We start from the raw sequence: 20,814 nt of genomic DNA, 5'->3' as shown, positions 1-20,814 counted from the left end.
TTCCAACTATGGATGAAGGGTTGCAGAAATTGATGGAGTTGGCTGAAATGGCAAAACTGACCACTTTGATTAAACAAAAGAACATAAGTACTTTTTTTTCCACATAGAGGCCACTTCTGAACTTGGTGCTTGATGTAGAAAAAAATGAAACTCTGACTTTGGATTAGACTGTTAGATCTTTACAGAAATTACGTTGCGATTTGATGTTAAGGCTTTATTTTACTGTAGCACAAAGTTGTAAGTCAAGGCTTCTTTTACTTTCTCTTATTATCTTCTCCTCACTTCCCCTTCCCCTCCCCACAGCTTTCCTCTTTACTTTGTATTTTGTATTTTATTTTACTTTATTATAACTCAATAAAAATGTTAACTGGGGGAAGTCGGGCTCAACAGTGGTTGTAAGTCAAGGACTACCTGTATTAAAGACTGACTAGATGACCTTCAAGGTCCCTTCCAACTCTGTTATTCTATGTTCAACCAGCTGTTTATTTATAGCAGAGGTCTCCAAACTTGGCAACTTTAAGACTCGTGGTCTTCAACTCCCAGAATTCTCCATCCAGCTATGTTATGCTGGAGAATTCTGAGAGTTGAAGTCCACAAGTCTTAAAGTTGCCAAGTTTGGAGACCTCTGCTTTATAGCATCTTGATAAGATCTGCTGATACAAAGATGAAGCAAAGGCTATCTTCTATTGAGAATAACAACTGCAGGTGGATCCAGGGTCTGTGGCTCCTAAAGACGGTGGTGGATCCATCCATCCCAAGGGTCTTCACACTTGGCAAGTTTAACACTTGTGGACTTCAGCTCCCAGAATTCCTGAGCTAACATGACTGGAGGAGGAATTATGGGAGTTGAAGTCCACAAGTCTTAAAGCTGTCAAGTTTGAAGACCCCCTGATTTATAGCCTTCCCGGGCAGAGAAAGAAGCCAAGCCAAGCCTTCAGGTCCCCAATTCTGAGGGAAAGCCCCATTTGTCATTTTTACAAACAGACGACGGAGATTACCGAACGGGCCGCAGGATTACTCTGCCCCCAACTCGCTCCGCCACCTGCTGCCCGAGGGTTTCCGAAGGGAAGCCTCCCTCGCTCTTCCCCCCCCCCCCCCCCCCCCGCATCCGCCGGCTGCTCGATCTCCACCGCTGGCGCAATGACCACGTGCGCTCCGCAACGCGTCATTCTCCCTATGTAAACAAGGGGGCGGCGCTATGCTAATGAAGACCCCGCTCTTTCTCGAAAGTAATCGGGACTCCCGCTTCGGGTGTCCTCGGGAAGGGGGATGGGGGAAGAGGGGGATGGTGGCGGGCGATTAATAAACTTCCCCCCAATAAATCACTCGCGTCTCTCTCTCTCTCCGCCCGCAGTCCTAGAGGGAAGGGAAGGGAGGCTGCTGGGCTGGCGTCCAGGAAGGGCGCGTCGGGTCCCGTCCCGTCTTATTCCCGTCCCCTCAGATCCTGCAGGCAGTCGCAAATCCTCCGCTTGGCCAAACCGCTCTGAGAAGCAAAATCCCCGCGGCGGCGGCGAAGCAATGCAGCAAACAGCGCTCCTGCGGCCGGTGCCGGCGGCGAGGACGCGCTTCGCTCGCTCCCTCTAAGCGCCCCCCCTCCTCCTCCCCCCAGCCTCGGGCTTGAGAGATGCCAGCCCGGGCAACCCACGTGCTGTCGAGAGCCACAGCCGGCTCGGAGCGTCGGTTCTTCGCCTCGTTGCCTTTGCTGCCGTTTCGTCCCGGCTGGGAGCCGATCGTTTTTTCCTGCCGGGGTTGCTGGAAGCGATCGCCGTTGAGTTCTCTCAGCCATCGGCTACTTCGCCTTCCGCAAAGCGGACTTAGGGCAACAAGCCGGCCACGTTCTTTGCGCGGTTGTCCCGGGAGGGTCGCCGAGTTGCCGGCTCATCCAGAGGTCGTCGAGATCGCCAATCTGTCAACGCCGGGAGGTTGGGGAGCATCTGGGAGGTAGACCCTTCCCCCCCCCTTTTTTTGTTTTTTGTTTTGCAAGGTCACCGGAGAAGAGAAGGAGAAAGGGCTGGCGCTCTTCGCACGCATGCCCTCGCCTGACTCGGGCTGACGGGTTGCGGCGCTTTGCTGCCGGAGAGGCACTCCGACCGCGGCGGCATATCCGACCGCGCAGAGCCCCAGATCCGCCCGCAATCCAGGGACAGCCGACGGAAAGTTGTGCGCCTCTGCAGCGCCTGGAAACGCAGCAAGAGGAAGCTTCCTCTCGGCCGGGAGAAGGCTTGGCAACTCCGGGCGGGCGGGCGAGCGAGCGAGCTTCTCCCGGGATCCCATCCCAGGCTAGGAAATCTCTTGCCTGGGCCTCCCGGGCTGCAGCCCCGAAGGGTGGGCCAGCCGGGGTGGGGAGTGTGGGGAGAGGCGCCCTGCTGCCAATCTTGGGAAGGAGCGCGGCCCCCGTTTCCTAGGCAGGAAAAGGGGAGGGATGAAGGCGGCGATGGCTCCGGGGACGCCACGGAAGAGCGGGGCTCCTTTTCCCGCGTGGCGCGGCGCGGCTTCCCGTGAGACTAAAGCGGCGGGGACGGCGCGGACTCCGTGCCCGACGGTGCTTTGAAACGCTCGCCCTGCTGGTGGGAAGTGCACACAGGACGCTGCCCGAGTGACCAAAGTTTGGCCGAGTCTCCCGGCTCTTTTTCCAAGTGTTCCGCGGATCCCGAAGCAGCCCCCTTGGACTCGGAGCCGAGGCAAGCCATGCCCGGGGGGGAACCCGATCGCGCCCTGCACGGTTACCGCTCCTGAGGGCGACCTGGCCTCTGCCCCGGGCTGCCAGCGGCAATGGAAGGGCGTCGGGACAACCGCGCGCTGCGGAGGCGGCTTTGAAAGTTGGGCGCGCTCGTCCCTTTCTCGGCCGGCCGCGGTCCCGAGAAGGAAGCAGCACCCGAGCGGGAACGGTGGAGAGAGGGATCGGCGGCTGAGGCCTCGTCTCCCGCTGCCCAGGATGGGAGACGGATTGCCGGAGCCGGCCCGAGCTGCCAAACCTTCCCCCGCCGTGGCCGCCTGCTCCGAGGCAGAAGCGATCGAAGTCTTGGAGAGCGCGGAGGAGGAGGGCTTTCCCGGCGCTGCAGAGGACGTAAGTGCCGACGGGGGTCGCTCGCCCCTCCGGGGGCTTCGAGCTCTTGAAAAGGAAACCTTAGCATCCCAGAGAGGGAATTTTGATTTCTTTCTTTGATTTGATTTTTCAATAGCAAGAGAAAGTCGGAAGATACTTCCCGGAATGTTTGGGGGTTTCCTGAGCTAGGTTGCCGGGGAAGTAGCCTCGCTCAATTCACCAGTCGGAAAGTGCACAGGACCAGAGGGGTTTTTTTTTTAGCCGGGGTGGGGAAGAGGGATTTCTTTCCTCCTCCTCCCTTTTCAATCTCTGGGACGCTGAATAAGAAATACAATGGCCAGTGGTGTTTCCCCTTCCCATTAAAAGCATATTTCGCCTTTCGCAACCTGGTGCTTCTGAATATGTTGAACAGCACAACAGCCACCCTGGAGATTATGGAAGTTGAAGTCCTTTTGCAACCGGAGGCACCAGGTTAGGAAAAGCTAGTAAAAAAAAAAAAAACAGATGCATTTCTTGGTTTTAATGATGAGGCTTAAGAAGTGCTTTTTAAATTGAATGTATCTTTTCTCTCAAATGCTTATTACTAACAACAGCCTAAAATAGTCAGAAGTGTTTCTCAAACCAGGCAACTTCCAGATGTGTGGTCTTTCAGAACTCCCCTGTCAGCATTGAATTGCTAAAAATTCATTGGTTGGGAAATACCCGTCTGGGCCATAGAAAGATAGACTGGCTGCAATTATATATGTGCAGGAGTGGCGGTTATTGGCCTGCATCTCAACAACTGAGTTAAAATTGAATGAGCAATTGCAATAAAAAAAGGACAGAATGTCAACACATCTCATTTGGCCTCACACATGGCTCTTACTGAGCTGCACAACACGTTGGATGATCTTTGCCCATCCCATCTCTTAGGCTCACCTACTTGTCTTGCAGGGTTGCTTTGAGGACCAAACAGGTTCCGTAAATCGCTTACTTAGAGAGATTTCATAGAAAAATAGAATGGCGGTTGGCTTCATTCATCATGGAAATTCATACTTTGCTTGGAGGGATCTGATACGTGAACCCAACCATAATAATTTATTCAACAAAGCAGGGTTAAAACAGACATACTTTAATGTCATGTGTAAACCCTGCTAAACCAGTGTTTCAATCTTCTAGACTATTGTTACTTCCTACTTCAATGCTGGATAATTGCTTCAGGCTTATCACGCATTGCCACTCTGCCTCTCTGGCTGAATGACTGCTTCCTGTTGTACATTGCATTAATGTCCTTCCCTTAACTTACTCTGGTTGATGACATGAGAACATTAATATGTAACATGATACAGTATAATTTGGAAGGACTTCTGAAACAAGTTCTGAATTCTTTAGAACAGTGGTTTTCAATATTTTTTTTCAGTGTGGGCCCCATTTAAATACCTTTTGTGGCCATGGACCATGGTCCATGGAACCCCAAGACTTAAGTCAAGATTTATATCATAACATTTTTTTCAAGCCTTCCTGGATCCTCTGTGATGACATTGCACCCCCTCCCCCCACCAAGGGTCTGCAGACCACACATTGAGAACCACTCCTTTAGGGAATTCCCAATATAATTGTATTGATTTCACTGCAAGCCATAAGTGCAAACTACTATGACATGTGTGCAGTGACATCATGATGCAAACCTCAGTCTTTCATACTTGTGTTCTGATATCAGTACTGAAACGAAGGGGTTTGTGTCATGATGTGTGCTTTTATCACTTCTCTCCCCCAACATGTATGCCAGAGCTACAGGTTATTACTCTCATCTCTGCCAATTTATTTATTCCTTAGTTAATGTTAACATTGACAAATGTATCTTTTCTTTTATGTACACTGAGAGCACATGCACCAAGACAAATTCCTTGTGTGTCCAATCACACTTGGCCAATAAAGAATTAATTTCTTTCTTTCTTTCTTTCTTTCTTTCTTTCTTTCTTTCTTTCTTTCTTTCTTTCTTTCTTTCTTTCTATCTATCTATCTATCTATCTATCTATCTATCTATCTATCTATCTATCTATCTATCAATCATCAATCTAAAAGATTTTAGAATTTCTGAAAACTTCTTGCCAAAACTACATTTATCTGAAGCCCCACAGTCTGCTTAGAATGTGTCCATATGCATGTTCATTCACTGTGACATTGTGTGTTAAATGTGAACTTCCAATCTTACTAAGCAGCCTAACTTAGTTTTAAGCCTTAATCTCTAAAGATTCTTAAACAGAGAACCTTATTATTTAACCAACTATGGCATCTTTCTTTGTGGATGCATTCCTCGTCCATTCCTTTGTGGACTCCTTCATCGTCACAAGTGTATTCTGGTAGATTTAAAGATGTCCTGCTTTGCTCTTACCCATTGTTGTTGCAAGATGAATTGCTAAGAGGTCCCAGGGATAGACCGCACATATATTTAAGCATCTGTTCTATACAGTGAATTGTCTTATTCCGAGGAGTTATTCTGTGGATGCTCATTCTGGCAGGATTCTAAAGAAGACCTCTTTTTTCTGCACTATGTGTTTCTGAAAATGGACCACTGGAAAAACAAGCCAAGTATTCATAGACTTAGTGATTCCATTTTGCTTCTCCCTAGGGGAATCCGTGTGACCCTTCCTCAGGTTTCACTCTGTGAGGGGTGTGCAAAACTCTCCCAGCTCCTCAATAAATGCTTCATCATTTTAAATAAATGGGCTGCATCAGAAGATTCAAGGAAGTTTATTTTGTCTGAATGGGGCACCACTACAGTTCTTGCTCTCTTTTTTTTTCTCCTGGCAATGGGCAGCAGGTTTGGTATGGGTTATAGGGCAGGGCTGTGAAGTCTGTGAACTCTGAAGGCTCCTGCAGTTCCCAAACCTGTTTTCTTTAAAGTCTTTAAAAAAAATTAACAGGATTGCCAGAAGTCAGCAATGTAGTAGCATGGAAGCAATAGTCTTAAAGCTAAAATAGCTTGGCTTAATTAAAAAAAAGCAACCAACTAACCAAAGATCTTCCCCTCCAAACTGAAAGAAAAACCTTTGGAAAATCTCAGACCTCCCATGCAAATGATATAGCTGCCCATTTTGCATAAGCCCCCTGTCTCAATAGCTGGGTTTCTCACCCATTCATGCACGCTCCTCAGGTGCACTAAACAGGTAAGATGCATCTTTGGTCTAACTACAGACATTGTAATTAGACCAAAGGAGGGCATCTCATTAGGAAAAACTGTTTTAGGGAATGGAGTCATCTTGAAGTGCCAAGAGGCCTCTTTGCGAACTAAGAATCTCCCTGCCATTATCTGAAATATAAGGGACTGGGGGAAGTCAGCTGAGAAAATAATATGAAAGGACTTTTTTAGATCGAAGGCCTGTAAACCATGGTTCAAGCCCAGGTCTCTGAACTAATAGAGTATATTATATCCCTGTGCACTAAACCCCATCCCTTGTTCATGTACGAAACCAACTTGGCACGTTAAACCAAGCATTATCCAAAAGTTTAGAAGGTGTTTTTCTTGAGAGACTTTTTTTGCAGTTCAAGAAATGGAGCATGTCCTGTTACTTGTTAAAGATATCTGTACCATAAAGACAGTCTCCCAACAGCCTTTTCCGATTTCGGGTCTTGCATGCTGATTGACAAGTTATGGGAGTTGAATTCTTCTATCTAGCCCATCAACACATTTGTTGGAGAAGACCAGGCTGTGGTGTAATCTTAAGGCAAACCTAAGCAGTTTAGTTTTAGGCTTGTATAACTAGTTGGACTGTTTCATGGAAGCAGCTTCAGATTTATGGCATGCTCAAAAGGGAAGCTAGAGTTTCTTTGTGAATAAACCCCAGCGACTTCACAAGTTGCTAGGATTCCACAGATAGGAATCATGGCAGATTAGAAATGGGCTTAGATGGGCAGTGCACACATGGAAAGGAATTCTCATAAAATGCCAGGTAAAAACCAACGGAGAAATGAATATTTATGGATATTGCTGACATAGGGTGAAATAGCACTCCGTCAAGTATAATCTCCTATGTTTCGATGGACTCTGTTGGGCTTGGTTTGTTATCTTGGAGAAGCAACAAGGCCCTTCATCTCTGAACCCTTTGAAATCCTGGAACTTTGGAATTCCAGACCCAAATCTCACTTCCCAGCCTATCTGAAAAAAAAAAACATGGAACTTAGAAATCCATTACAGGTTTTGTTGAACTTTGTATGGGAATCACCTGCATGATGACTCTGAATTCTGGGAGTTGAAGTCCTCCAGGCTTAAAGTTGCCAAGGTTGGAGACCCCTGCTCTAAACTGTCTTATTTGTTCATTCAGGATTGATATTTTTAGTTGTCATATGAGAAATACCCCTCCCACCCTCTGCCCAACTGAGAGCTGTCCACCTTGAGTTCCCTAATCTGATAGACTGGGGTGATAAAAGCTGGATTGTACAACAGACATCTTGAGTGATGACATCTGATCCATTGAAGAAAGGAGTTGCTGTATTTTGCTAGCATTTTAAGTTAACCTCTGCCCAAGTGGCAGACAGAAAACCCATATGTTGTTTCTTACTTTCTTCCTATCCATGCATCCCATTACTTCCTGCATTATAGAACCCTAGAGAGGGAAGGAACCAAGGTTCATCTTCTACTCCAACCAGCGATCCACAGCCAAAGTTGCCAAGTCATCAGCCCCCTGCTGAGCAGCCTTTCCTGACCAGAACACAGAGCGAACCAAACAAAGGGCAGAAGCATGCTAGAAAGGTAGGTTCAGATCATGCAGTAGATGGAGCTTAGTGTGAAAAACCCCTGTCTCCAGAGCTGGGTGGGGTTTTTTCCCCAGGGGTGGAATTCAAAAATCCCAGCAACCGGTTCACTGCCCGGTTGCTGGGTGGGCATGGCCATGGTGGGCATGGCCTACAGGAACTTCCAGGAGGGCCGTTTTTCACCTTCCCCGGGGTCTGGAGGCTTCCCTCAGGCCTCTGGGAGGGAAGGTGAAAATGGCCTCCCCCGGCTCCAGAGGCCCATTTCTGGACTTCCGGAACTTCTGAGGGGGGCTGTTTTTTGCCTTCCTCGGGGTCCAAAGGCTACCCTTGGGCCTCGGGGAGGGTGAAAACAGCCTCCCCTAGGGTCCAGAGGCCCTCCGGAAGCCAGAAACAGGCCCATTTTGTGCCCTCCCAGAGCCTCTGCACACGGACCCTGCACTTACCTACATCCAAAGCAAGCCATGTGGAGACTCCTGGGAGGGGTGGGGCGGGGTGAGCCAGTCAGTTCCACCACCGGTTTGGCGAACCAGATGTAAATTTAACATCCTGTTCATGTGAACTGGTCCGAACCGGCTGAATCCCACCCCTGGTTTTTCTACTCATTAAATGGAAAACACAATTATATGGACATGGGGAATTATGTGGAAGGTTGGGCAAAAGAGCCATAACAAGCTAACTTAAACTATTGTACAATCCTCTGGGCCTGGCTCCATTTATGCTGCAATATAAGGCAGGTTCATTTAGGGAAAAGGAAGGTAAGTGTATAGGCCCAAAGTGAGTGTGACAATGATGCATAATAGTTGCTGAATACTTTCTGCAGAGGTGTGTTCATCTGTGGTCCCAGGGTGATTGGATTACACTCATGCTCAGCATTTTTCAGGGACAGTGCATTGCACAATCTCATTGAAACCCACTCTATTTGTTTCTCATGCAATCTTAATCCCCAAGATCTTATACAGAGCCGTGGTGGCGCAGTGATTAGAATGCAATATTACAAGCTGACTCTGCCCACAGCCAGGAGTTCAATCCTGACCAGCTCAAAGTTCACTCAGCCTTCTATCCTTCCAAAGTTGGTAAAATAAGGACCCAGATGGTTGGGGGCAATACTCTGACATTGTAAACCTCCCCTAGAGTGCTATAAAGCACTATGTAGCAATATATAAATCTGTGCTATTGCTATACAATGGTTGTATTCAGTGGTGGGATTCAAATTTTTTTTACTACTGGTTCTCTGGGCTTGGTGGGCGTGGTGTGGTGTGGCTTGGTGTGCACGGCAGGGGAAGGTTACTGTAAAATCTCCATTCCCTCCCCACTCCTGGGGAAAGGTTACTGCAAAATCCCCATTCCCTTCCCACCCTGCTAACCTGCTTTCCAGCTCCGTTCTCCTGTGTGCAGGGAAACAAAAGAAGACCCAGCCGATCAGCTGGGACTTGGGAGGCAGAGAATAGGTGGGGGCGGGGCCAGTCAGAGGTGGTATTTGCCAGTTCTCCAAACTACTTAAAATTTCCGCTACTGGTTCTCCAGAACTGGTCAGAACTTGCTGAATACCACCTCTGGTTGTGTTGGCATGACTCATATCCCACAGCTAAATGTTTGTGAAAGAGACGGGCAATTTTAAAAATTAAATAAATAAGCTCTGAGGTTTTGCAACCAAGCTCAGAAAGCACCAAGCACAGTTCAACCCCGAGCTACGCATGGTCTCTCATATCAATAAACAAATTGCCATTCATTCAGCTAACCCCATTTTCAGGCTTTGCACAGTGAACCAGACATTAACTATGAGTTGGGTGTGCACGACTTCTATACAAAAGCTTGTGCCTAACAGCATTGTGCGAATGTAGTCTTAAACAAGAACCCCGTCATCCCATATGGGATACTGAATATCTAGCATCTCTTGTGGCTAGATCCTGAAACATAAACAGCTAAATAAGATGAGAGTTAGGGGTGAGTACACGGAAGCTAGGTTCAAGGATGGATTAAGATAGCCCTACTGAAGTTGATAGGATTTACTCCTAAATACAAGTTTGTAGGAGTAAATCTCCCAGATTTCTGCTGCTCTTACTGGCACTTTTATTGATTGGTATTTTTATTTATAGAAAGATTTCTTCCTGCACTTCTAATGTGGGTGCATCACTCAAAGTGGCTGCGTCTGTGCAAGCAAAAGAGCCCACAAGTTCCTCATAGGATGGAAGGATTATTACCATAATCACATCGCAGTTTAACATTTCAGAAAGATCACTTCAGAGATTACAGAAATAAACTTCAACTGATAGGAACAAAGGGCCACCAAACATGGATGCAATTTTTTTTAATTTTTTTTTCTTCCCCTATGAAAGCAGCTTCTGGATTTTTTTCCCCCTCCCATCCTCAGGGAGCTTGAGAACAACTTTTGAATGTCTCTTGATGTTTCTGAGCTCACTTTTTTGACTGAGCTACTACAGGTGGCTCCTGCTGCTGTGACTGCACCCCTTTTAAAACCTCCTTGGCAATTTATATCTCCCGAAGAATCCCCTTTCGATGGCTTCCCTATTATCTAATTGAAATCTAGGAAGCCAGGAAGGCTGCTGATTGGTAGAGAGATGGCTGTACGGTCCAGGTGCTTTTTCAAAAGGCAACTGGGCTTTGTTTTTCCTTGAAGACCTTTCGCTTCTCATCCAAGAAGCTTCTTCCGTTCTGACTGAATGATGGAGGATGCAAGGATTTATCCACCCATCAGTCAGAACGGAAGAAGCGTCTTGGATGAGAAGCGAAAGGTCTTCAAAGAAAAACAAGGTCCAGTTGCCTTTTGAAAAAGCACCTTTGGGACAACCATGACCTGGATGACTGAGAATTTTCATAGACATTTATTCATACACTGTTAGTCCACCTTGTAACTAAATAAACTGCAAGAAAGCAGCATGCCGGCCATGAGAGACTGTGCAAAATTATCTTCTTCTTTAAAAAAATATTGGAGGCAAGTTCTCTTCCCTTAAATTAAGCAAGATCTGATAGAAAACACAGAGGACAATTATTTGCATGTAATAGCTTAAGCCTCTAATCAGGGGTCTCCAACCTTGGCAACTTTAAGACTTGTGGACTTCAACTCCCAGAGTTCCTCAGCCAGCTTTGCTGACTGAGGAACTCTGGGAGTTGAAGTCCACAAGTCTTAAAGTTGCCAAGGTTGAAGACCCCTGCTCTAGATGAGTGAGCAAAATAAGTGACTTTAGATTCCTGCAGTAGTTCAGAGAGTTGTACCTGCCCTATTGCTGTGATTGGCTAAGATTGTCATTGAGAGAGTAGCAACATAAAGCATTTAAAAATAAGGCATGAAAGACCCCAAAGCCCAGCGGTGCTTCCAAATTTTTCAAGTCACGCAATGAATTTTTGAGACCAAGAAGCCGATAGTCTCCTGTCATAGGCTTATATTAGCTAAGAGAAGGGAGGTTTGGTGATGGTTTAATCCCCCCCCCGCCCCGCCTAGTTCTTTGCAAGACTGAGGTCCATGTTGGCCCAGAATTCAGATTTCCCAGGAATATAGGGTGATTACAGGAGGATTTTGTACACAGTCCCGGTGGAAGTATCAGATTCCTTAACTCTTGTACCCATCCTTAATATTTAAAGACATTTGACTTGCTGGATTTCTTTCCCAGGGAGTAATCATAAAGCCTGATATTATTACCTGGGAAAGCTGTGTTTAACAATACATGTAATTAGAGAGAAGAAGCTGCATTTAATATTACACAAGAGACCGGAACCAGCCTTTCAGAAGCAAACCAGCTTTTAACCCTCCCTAATTATAGCTCCCTGAACGTCTAGCGTTTAAAGTGTCTCCAATCTTGTTTTTTGAATTCCATCTTGCAAATACTGGGCTAGCCTCGGTGGGTGTGTTCCTTTTTCCACTGCAGAGACGTTAAAAGCAATGTGAGATAGTAGGATGAAATCTGCAACAACTTCATCGCCGGGAACCGATCAGTGACTAAGGGAAAAATGCAAAAGTTCTTGGAATTTTTGACAGGTCCTTGCTGGTCAAAAATCATCCGCTGAAGGTTTTTGTAGCAAATTAAAGATTGCCTTCCATTAAAGGCTGTCAAAGGCCCAGGCCTGAGGGATTCTGTGGGAGAGATCCAGAGGATGTTCTGTCAGTAATGGCATCTTTTGATTAGCATTCCACTTCGGTCTTTTTTTCCTGGCAAAAAGAAGAGATTGCAGCCTGGTTTTGCATGTGCTTTTTCCTCCCTGCCTCTTCCCTAACATCATCTCATAAAGAACAGAGTCCCTTTTTTTCCATCAGAGGGATTTCACTGCTGACTCAAAAGCTTTTCAGGATTAGAAAGATCAAGCTACGGGAAATATACAGATAGCCCTCAACTTACAACAGTTCATTTAGTGACCATTTGCAGTTACCACTGCGCTGAAAAAAAGTTTTTCACACTTATGACCATTGCAGCATCCCCAAGGTCACGTGATTGATAAGTGGTCCATATTCGTGACGGTTGCAGTGTCCCAGGGCGACCTGATAATCTTTTTGCGACCTTCAGTCCAGCAAAGTCAATGGGGAAATCCAGATTCACTTAACAACCATGTTACTAATTTAATAACTGCAGTGATTCACTAAACAAATGTGGCAAGAAAAGCCGTAAAATGGGGAAAAATTTACTTAACAGATTTCTCGCTTAGCAACAGAAATTTTGGGCTCAATTGTGGTCGTAAGTTGAGGGCCTCCTGTATTCTGGATGCAAATGAGCCTTGCCCTGTCAGTGTCCAGATGAGAGTTCCAGGGTGGAGATTTTGTGGGCTGCAGGATAACTTTGGGATGTATGAAGGAGTGAAGAAAAAAAACACTAGAATGGAGCAAGCAGGCAGCACTTTTGGCTAAATAGTGACGGATCCTTTTTCACACTTGGAACTCACGCTTGCAAAGTTGGTCTGTCACTTCTGTAAAAGTGAGATTGCCCTTCATGGGTTCCACTGGAGCACTGGATGATAGTTAAATTGGAGAAAAACCAGAGCTCTTTCAAGGGCAAAGCATGTGCTCTGGCATCAAGCAGTGGGCCCTTTCTCACTTGCTCCTTTCGTGCTGTGTTTGCAACCACGATTCATGCAAATTCAGATTCTGACTTTCCCAGAGCCCAAGAATGATGAATTCATTTATTCTATTATCGTCAGCAATCAGATCGTGCCAGAGGTCCATTATTGCTTATCCATTATAGATAAACATATGACCTTCTCTTACTCTTCAGACAACCAGTTCGCGTGAGCAGCGCAGCTCAGCTCAGCAGGAATTAAGTCCCACGAGGCTTCGATACGACCCTAGTTCAGCTTCTGATTTGGGTCAGTGTGTGGGTGTGTCTGCTTACTTGACAGACACACCAGCGAAGCCTTTGGCAGGCTGATGCTCTCTGCAAATATTGGAAATCCTGGGAGAGCAAGGCTGAAGAAAAGGGGCCGAGTCTTTCCTAGAAGGTTTAATACCTGGTTGGCAGATTCTACATGGCAGCCAGGATTAGCATCCATATATTTGATTGAAAAATAGCAGCTTTCTTGCCCTTGGGACCCGCTTCCATTCATGTTAAATGTTGACAGTATCATGTCTTCCAAGCCCTCAAATAGTGTTTAGTTTATAAGTTGGGAGGTTATGAGTTTAGTTTATAAACTGGGAAAGTGAGTCTGCTCTAGTGGTTAAGGCACCAGGCTAAAAACCAGGAGACTATGAGTTCTAGTCCTACCTGAGGCATGAAAGCAAACTATGTGACTCTGGACCAGTTCTTCTCTCTCAGTCCAATCCACCCTGCAGGGCTGTTGTGGAGAAAATAGGAGGGAGAAGTAGTACTAGGTATGAGTGCTTCCTTGAGTTATTAACTTATTTACTCAATAATAAAGGCAGAATACAAATAAGTAATTTGTATTTGGCTCTTTATAGGTTTGTACCAGTGAGACAGTTTTTAAATAGCAAAAACAAATGAAGACTGGGAATTGTCAGAGTAGCAAACTGTCTCCATCAAAATACATCTTCTGCAAAATTGGGATAGATGCAGGAAACTTCCCCTTCATCTGTTCATTCTAGAAGGGAATGATGGACATGTGAGTAGAATTATATTAAACAGGCCCTCAGGTTGAAGGTTAGTATTAAAGATGGCTCTAGGACTAGGATAGTAAAGACAGTGATCTATGTAGGAAGCATTAAAGGTCCCTCCAAAGGTGTGAGGAGTGAATTTCCTCAGAATTTCAAGAGAATGCAGCTCAAAAGTGGAGGATTTTAGAAGCTGGGTGTCAACATATATGAAAGATGCTATGATCTCTGTGTGTGTGAGAGAGAGAGGGGGAGGGAGGGAGGGAGGGAGGGAGAGAAGAAGAAAGGGAGGAGGGGAGGGAGAGAAAAAAGAGCGGTGAGAGGGAGAAAGAGATGGAGGGAAGGAGAGAGAGAAGCACTGATGCTGTTTGTCAAAGTGGTATCCAATTGTATTAATGCCTATGAAATTCAGGTAGTTCTTGCCTTATGAATGTAATCGGGTTTGGATTTATAATCATAAGTCATGGCAGGCATTAAGCAGTCACCAAATGACCGTGCTCAATTTTACAACATTTTCTGTGGCGGTCATTAAATGACCCCCCTTTTCTTCAATGCGTGTGTTTTGCCAGAAACCGGAAGTAAACACCGGAAATCAGCCAAAAATGGTGATAATGTGATCATGGGGTGCCATACATACAGCCATAAATGCAAGCCATTTGCCAAGCATCCAAAATGTGATCACATGTCTATGGTGGCGGGGAGGAGATTGCAGGCATTGGAACTTTGTCACTAGGTCATAAGTAGATCTGGGAAGGTCCATCATAACTTTGAAGAGTTGCTAAGCGAGAACTACCTATATTGTTGAAGGTTTTGTGTAGGCATTTTCCCACCAATCCTGTATTTGGGCATTTTCACCTATGACAATATGGCCTTATGGCCAAAAGTGGTGGGTGACAGTAATCCTGGCAGCAGCCGGTAATAATGCCCTACCAGGAAAGTTTTGCAATAGAGACTGAGCTGTAATATTGCAACCTCGTCTGGCAGCTTCTAGAAGCACATTAAAGAGAACTGAGAGTGAATGGTAAATCACTAGGAAGATTTACAGCGACAAGTAGAAATTTTATATAATTGAATATTCACTTAGGGAAGAACTTGATTGTTGTTAATGTGTAAACGCTTTTTGAAGCAGGCCAACCACTTGTCGCAGATTTGACTGGCAGATGTTGTACAGTTTTCTTATTGTGGCATCTGCTGGTCTTTCTCATTTGTGATACAAGTTCTTGCATTGCTATTCTTCTTGCAACCAATGTAAAAGTAGTACTTTAATTATCACCTCCTGAGTCCACGCAACTATGTAAAAATTGACACGAGTTGTGCATTAACGCTGGAAGAAGAAGAAAAAAACAATAGTAAAGAATTGAAAAATGGAAGTGTGAGGTTCCCTCCAAAGGCCTGGAAATATCGCAGAACTAACAGAAGAACATAAAAGAATGGAAAAGAAAGGAATTTGCATTTCCCCTTAACACAGGTAGCCCTTGCTTTATGACTACTTGTTCAGCAACCATTCAAACAGCACTGAACAAGAGACTTATGGCCGGTCCTCATAGTTGCAACCGTGATCATGATTCGGGGGCTTGGCATCAGATCTCAATTATGACAGTCACGAGACCACAGGTCCCATGAAGTCCACTTGCGACCTTCACTGCCAGCTTCCAACAAGCAGTGGGGAAGCTGGTGGGGAGGCTCAAATTATGATCACATGACAGCACGCTTAATGACGGTGTGAGATTCACTCAATGACAGCAACTAGAACTACCTCAACTGCTGTTAGCACAGTCACATCACATTGTACTATATGAGCATGTCATTTAGTGATGGAGTTGCCAATTACTGTTATTAAGTGAGGGCTACCTATACCTATATGGAGTTGCCAGTCTTTCATTATTATTGATTTTTATTACGTATTTCCCAACACGTACACCACATTTCCAATCTTTACAGCAGTTCAGCATCAGTGTCTTTCATAATTTTATATTGATATTTACATTTGTCTTTCTTTCCTTTTATGTACTATTCCTATGGTAACATTCTTGGAGTTGCCAGTCTTTATTAATGTCATTAAGTGAGAACTACCTATACTTCTGGGTCTTCGCACCTCGAAGTTGAAAGGGTTCTGAAGTATACAATGGAGTGCTGCTACGTCCTCTTGTGGGGCCTGACTTGTAGAGCATCTAGGAAGAAACTATTCTTTGTCCCCCACTTCTGAGAGGGGAAGGGAGCTGAAAACAGAAAGCCCCCTTTGTTGCTGTATTGTAGATCACATATGCTGTCGGGTCGCAGGGGGGCGAATAGGAATAAATAAGCAAGCAAACAAGCAAACGAATAATGATCTTTGCCACGGTGTCCCTACTGAAAGAAACGAAACTCTCTGCAAGATATAAATAAACCATTTTTAAAAAGTCAATAAAGCTGTACTGAAATTAACTCTCTGCAGAATACTCTGCAAATGAAAGCCATGCTCTACCAAAAAAAAGCTTCTGCATGTGGCTGTGGAGAGTTTGGGCGTGTGCAGTTTGGGGTGGAAATAATTCTCTGGGAATGAGGGATATCGCCTGTACATCCTCCTCCCACACTCTCCCCACCCCAGATTAGACTAAAATAAGCAGATCTTCCCTTTCCTATATTCCCTATGTCGTATTTTGTTTCTTTCAAGCAGAGTTCTGACATGCATTGCATTTCCTTGTTCTTACATTTTCTTCCCCTTCTCTCTCTTTTTTCTTTCCTTCATGCCTTGCCCTCTAACTTCCCAGCACTGGAAAGCTCTCTTTGATCAGGTAGGTGAACAACTTGGAAATGTTTGTTTTAACACCTGTTAAATGAGGGAGATCAAATACGTCTCTCCATCAGGGAGGAATTCCTGAGTGTCCTGTGATGTATGACCTTTTGTGTGGTTGTTGGCCCAACCAGTTGGGTTTTTATAGTATGTTCTGGATTCTCCCTTTACTCTCTACTTCATTGTGTTTTTGGGTGTCGCTTTAATGTTTCCCGTTGTTGACTGAGATTTTCCCACCAGAGGGATGACCTTAAAAAGCAAGGAGCTGAATGTGTTCAAGATTGTTTTGCCTTTCTGTAGAATTCATATTTTGTAGAACTCCTGGAAAGAAAACTTAAATTCATCCTCCTGGAGTCAGTTTCTTTGGCAGGGCATTCTGATACTGAAGTAAACTTGACATTATTTAAAAATGTGAGAAAAGGAAGCCAAGAATAAGGGCTGATAAAATGTCCATGTTTGAAGTTCCAGCCATATATGAGGCAGATCAATATTAGATATTTACACTGATTTAACCCAGCAGGCCACCTAGTCACCAATTTCTCTCAATACAGGTATCAACTCATAAAACATTTCTATGCCTGTTGTAGAGTGGCCATGAACAGGGGGAGAGGGAGAAATTTGAAGGAGCAGTTCGGGCAACTGCCGGAATCCTGACAATAGGCTTAAGTGTTCGGTTCCCTCAGGCCCAAATATTTTATAGTAGTATGTAAATATTTTAAGTCTTATTATTCCATTGTGTGCGGCAGACTGAAGTACAGCTACAGCCAATCTGCACATGTGGAAATGGAAACACCACCACAGGGATACAGGTAGTCCTCGACTTACAACAGATCTTTTACTGACCGTTCAAAGTTACAACGGCACTGAAAAAAGTGACATGACCGTTTTTCACGCTTATGACCTTTGTAGCACCCCCATCATGATCATGCGATCAATATTCAAATGCTTGGTAAGTAGCTCATACTTATGACCGTTGTTGTGTCCCAAGATCATGTGATCCCCTTTTGACAAGAAAAGTCAATGGGAAAGCCAGATTCACTTAACAACCCTGTTATTAACTTGTCAACTGTGGCAATTCATTTAACTGTGGCAAGAAAGGTCATAAAATGGGGCAAAACTCACTTTAAAATGTCTCACTTAACAACATAAATTTTGGGTTCAATTTGTGGTCATAAGTTGAGGACTACCCGTATTGTGGTCCCACACATGACAAGAACCCCATGATGACAAGCCATGGTTGTTTCATAAGCAGGTGGAGTTTGTGACCTGTTCAGAAAGCAGAGTTTTAGAAAGAAGATGCTGGTCAGAGTCTGGGGATTTGACAGCCTCCAGGACACCATTTTGAGATGGGTTGAGGTGGGCCGGAGGCCCTTGTAGCTCCAATAATAACAAACATCTCTACAATAGGAGGTCACAACCAATTTGGTAGGGGTGCTTATTAATATATCAGTAGCCCTTAAATGTATTTTTGCTGATTAACTACAGCAGAGGATCTTGAAACTTCGGGTTTTTAAAAGCAACACACTATAGTTTATTATAATTTATTATTTCTCTGGAATATCTGATGCAAACAGGATCTCCACTGTGCACAGGTAAGCTACAAATTGGCCTTTAGAATGGATGGAACAAGCTCTTCTGCTGTGTTTAAGGCCACCATCCAGTGATTTTGCCCTGTGGCTTGTGCTGTATATTCCTTGTTTGCATTTATAGATTGGGTGGTACTTACAGAGTGCTATGTTTTTACCATGGAGTTGAAGCCCCCTTCTAACAAGAAACACAATGCATATGGTGCTTATGAATCTTTTAACACTGACATGTAAAAATGCCCACGTGGGGAAAAAAAGTAGTATTTAAGGTACAATTTCTCTCAAGACCCACAGAAGTATCTCAATAAATATTTAGAAGAAACATGAAGTGTATGTATTCTTACACAAAGTTTAGCCACAGACTCACTTGTAGCTAAACAAATCACTATTTCTTTCTGCTGGTGAGCTATTGTTATTCTATTGGACTTGCTGAAAGGCAGAGTCCATCTATAGATTTCTGAGGTAATTTACTGATATAGTTCCTGCGAGTGGCTGAACCCAGAAACTCCTATTGAAGCAGGCTGACTAGGCCTAGAGATGGCTTATTATCCTTCCTTAAGTAATCTTGCTGCCAGTGGTGATGAGTGTCTGTTTAAAACCTGGTAAGCTGGGCTCTATATTTAGCCCATAAATCTAGAGCAATATTCTTCATGGTGTGCACTGTATATCTGCTGAGGGCAAGGGAAAGATCAGGCAGCCACGTTATGGGGTGGCCTCTGACCTGTCATGGTGGGATCAATTATCCCCATATTTCCCAGATACGGGCATTCTTATATAGGAACATTAAGGAAAATACCTTTTCCCTGCTTATAAGCCAAGAGGTGGGGAATGATGGACCCTTTATGATTTGTGGACTTCAACTTCCAGAAATGGCTGGCTCGGGAATTCTGGGAGTTAAAGTCCACAAATCATAAAGGGGCCATCATTCCCCACCCCTGTTATAAACACTTACTTGCTTCATAAGAGAAGGATATTCTTTGCTTCTCCTTGCTCCTCTCAGGATCGGTGGTGTGTGTGTGTGTGTGTGTGTGTGTGTGTGTGTGTGTGATTGTGACTTGTCTTGTTTGAAGAGCTCTATTGAAGAATGCCTGCAAAAGTTCCCAGATTTGACCACTGGTCTCCTGAGACAGGTTGGGGGTGGCCTCTATCTATCTAAAATCCTGAAGAACCATTGCCTAATGTAATAAATCAAGGTGGCCGCATGGACAAAGTTTCTGCTCATGGCAGCATCTTGTAGAACATGGGTGGGTTTTTTTGGGAGGGAAAGCAGGCTTGAATCTGGTAAATATTTGGACCCAGGAAATCTTAGATTAGACTAGATTGGAAGAAAGAAGAAAACTACATAGCTGTGTCAGTAGGAGTTGAGCTCCACTTGACTTTAAAAATCAGTTTTAAGTGGACAAATAGTCTGGTTGGACAAATGTGGCTTCCTACAACCCAGTGAATCCCTTTCTCTGTTCAAAGGTAACACTTGCGTGTTTCCTCTTCCCACTATTGATATTTCACAATTATAAAAAAAAAGTTATGTGTTTTATTTGTGGCTAAAGCCATTTCAGTTGGAAAGAGAGTAAAGTATTAATCTGGATCGTCTAGCATGCTAACCCCCGAATGTGGCTGTCTTGTTTGTCACTGGCTAAAATAGTGAAATGGGAAATTGCTGCTGAACAATCTGGATACTCCCTGCATTGAAATCTCTTTCTCAGTTGATCTTGATGTTAGGGTAGAATCGAGGCTTGCCATTCCAGCTGTCTGCCCTTTGCAGCTTTGCTACTGGCAACATTGGGAAATATTGAATAAGAATAGGTTCTTATTCATCCAAAGTGCTGACCACTTTGAGGGTGAGCAAAAATAAATAAATAGAAAGAATAATATTGTGTTGCCAAATGAAAGGCTAATACAAATGAGCCACTACCCTCACCTTATAAGAGCTATAAAGACTTGGTGAGAATGGGCAAAAAGTTAATTGAAGTCTCAAAACAATTAGCTCCCTTGAGACAGGGCCCATGCTAAACTTTAATCTGTCTCTGGGGCATAATTAAGATAGCACATCTGATGAAAATTGAATTTGTACAACATTTTATTGCCTAGGGGTAAACCAGATATCCTAGATTCTAGAAACCAAGTCTGAAAGCCTGCTAGGATTCATTTGCACAACACAATATTTCTTTGTTTTAATGAAAGATCTATTCTTCCATCTGGGGTGTTTGCAAGCAGATTTTAATATGCCTTTATTTATTCCATTGCTATGATACGCTGCTATAGTTTCATGCCAACCAAGTGTGGTCACATATGTTATTTCAATCTTTACACAGCCTTGTGAGATTGGTTAGTCAAAATGTGATTAATTATTACCTAGTAAGTTGCATGGCTAAAAACAAAATTTGAACCTAATGTTAAACTAGGCAATTCTACCCCTGTTCCTGAAGTCAAGTAGACGTATGCCAGGAGGTATAACTGAAAATAAACAATGGGACTCAAATATTTAAGTACTGTTGTGACGTAGTGGTTAAAATACATTACTGCAAGCTACTTCTGCTGAGTGCTGGCTGCTTGCAATTTGGCAGTTCAAATCTCACCAGGCTCAAAGTTGACTCAGCCTTCCAACCTTCTGAAGTGGGTAAAATGA

The 20,814-nt window shown here is 44.4% G+C and overlaps 1 protein-coding gene across 1 annotated transcript in view; it reads left to right on the top strand.

Moving 5' to 3' along the window:
- Window positions 1-1,975: 1,975 nt before the first annotated feature.
- Window positions 1,976-20,814, top strand: part of RHBDL3 (rhomboid like 3) — a 138,466-nt gene continuing 119,627 nt past the window's right edge. Inside the window, exons 1-3 of the mRNA XM_026680801.2 lie at window positions 1,976-3,067; window positions 7,629-7,778; window positions 16,580-16,603. Of these exons, the coding sequence (XP_026536586.1) occupies window positions 2,936-3,067; window positions 7,629-7,778; window positions 16,580-16,603 (306 nt within the window). The 5' untranslated portion in view covers window positions 1,976-2,935. The remainder of the gene's footprint in view (window positions 3,068-7,628; window positions 7,779-16,579; window positions 16,604-20,814) is intronic.

The sequence above is a fragment of the Notechis scutatus genome, chromosome 2 (genome assembly GCF_049901735.1).
Source record: "Notechis scutatus isolate UNSWTSFEM ecotype Mainland chromosome 2, rNotScu1.2, whole genome shotgun sequence".
NCBI classification, from domain to species: domain Eukaryota; kingdom Metazoa; phylum Chordata; class Lepidosauria; order Squamata; family Elapidae; genus Notechis; species Notechis scutatus.
Note: the sequence above shows the minus strand (reverse complement) of the source record. Positions and strands in the feature narration are given on the sequence as shown.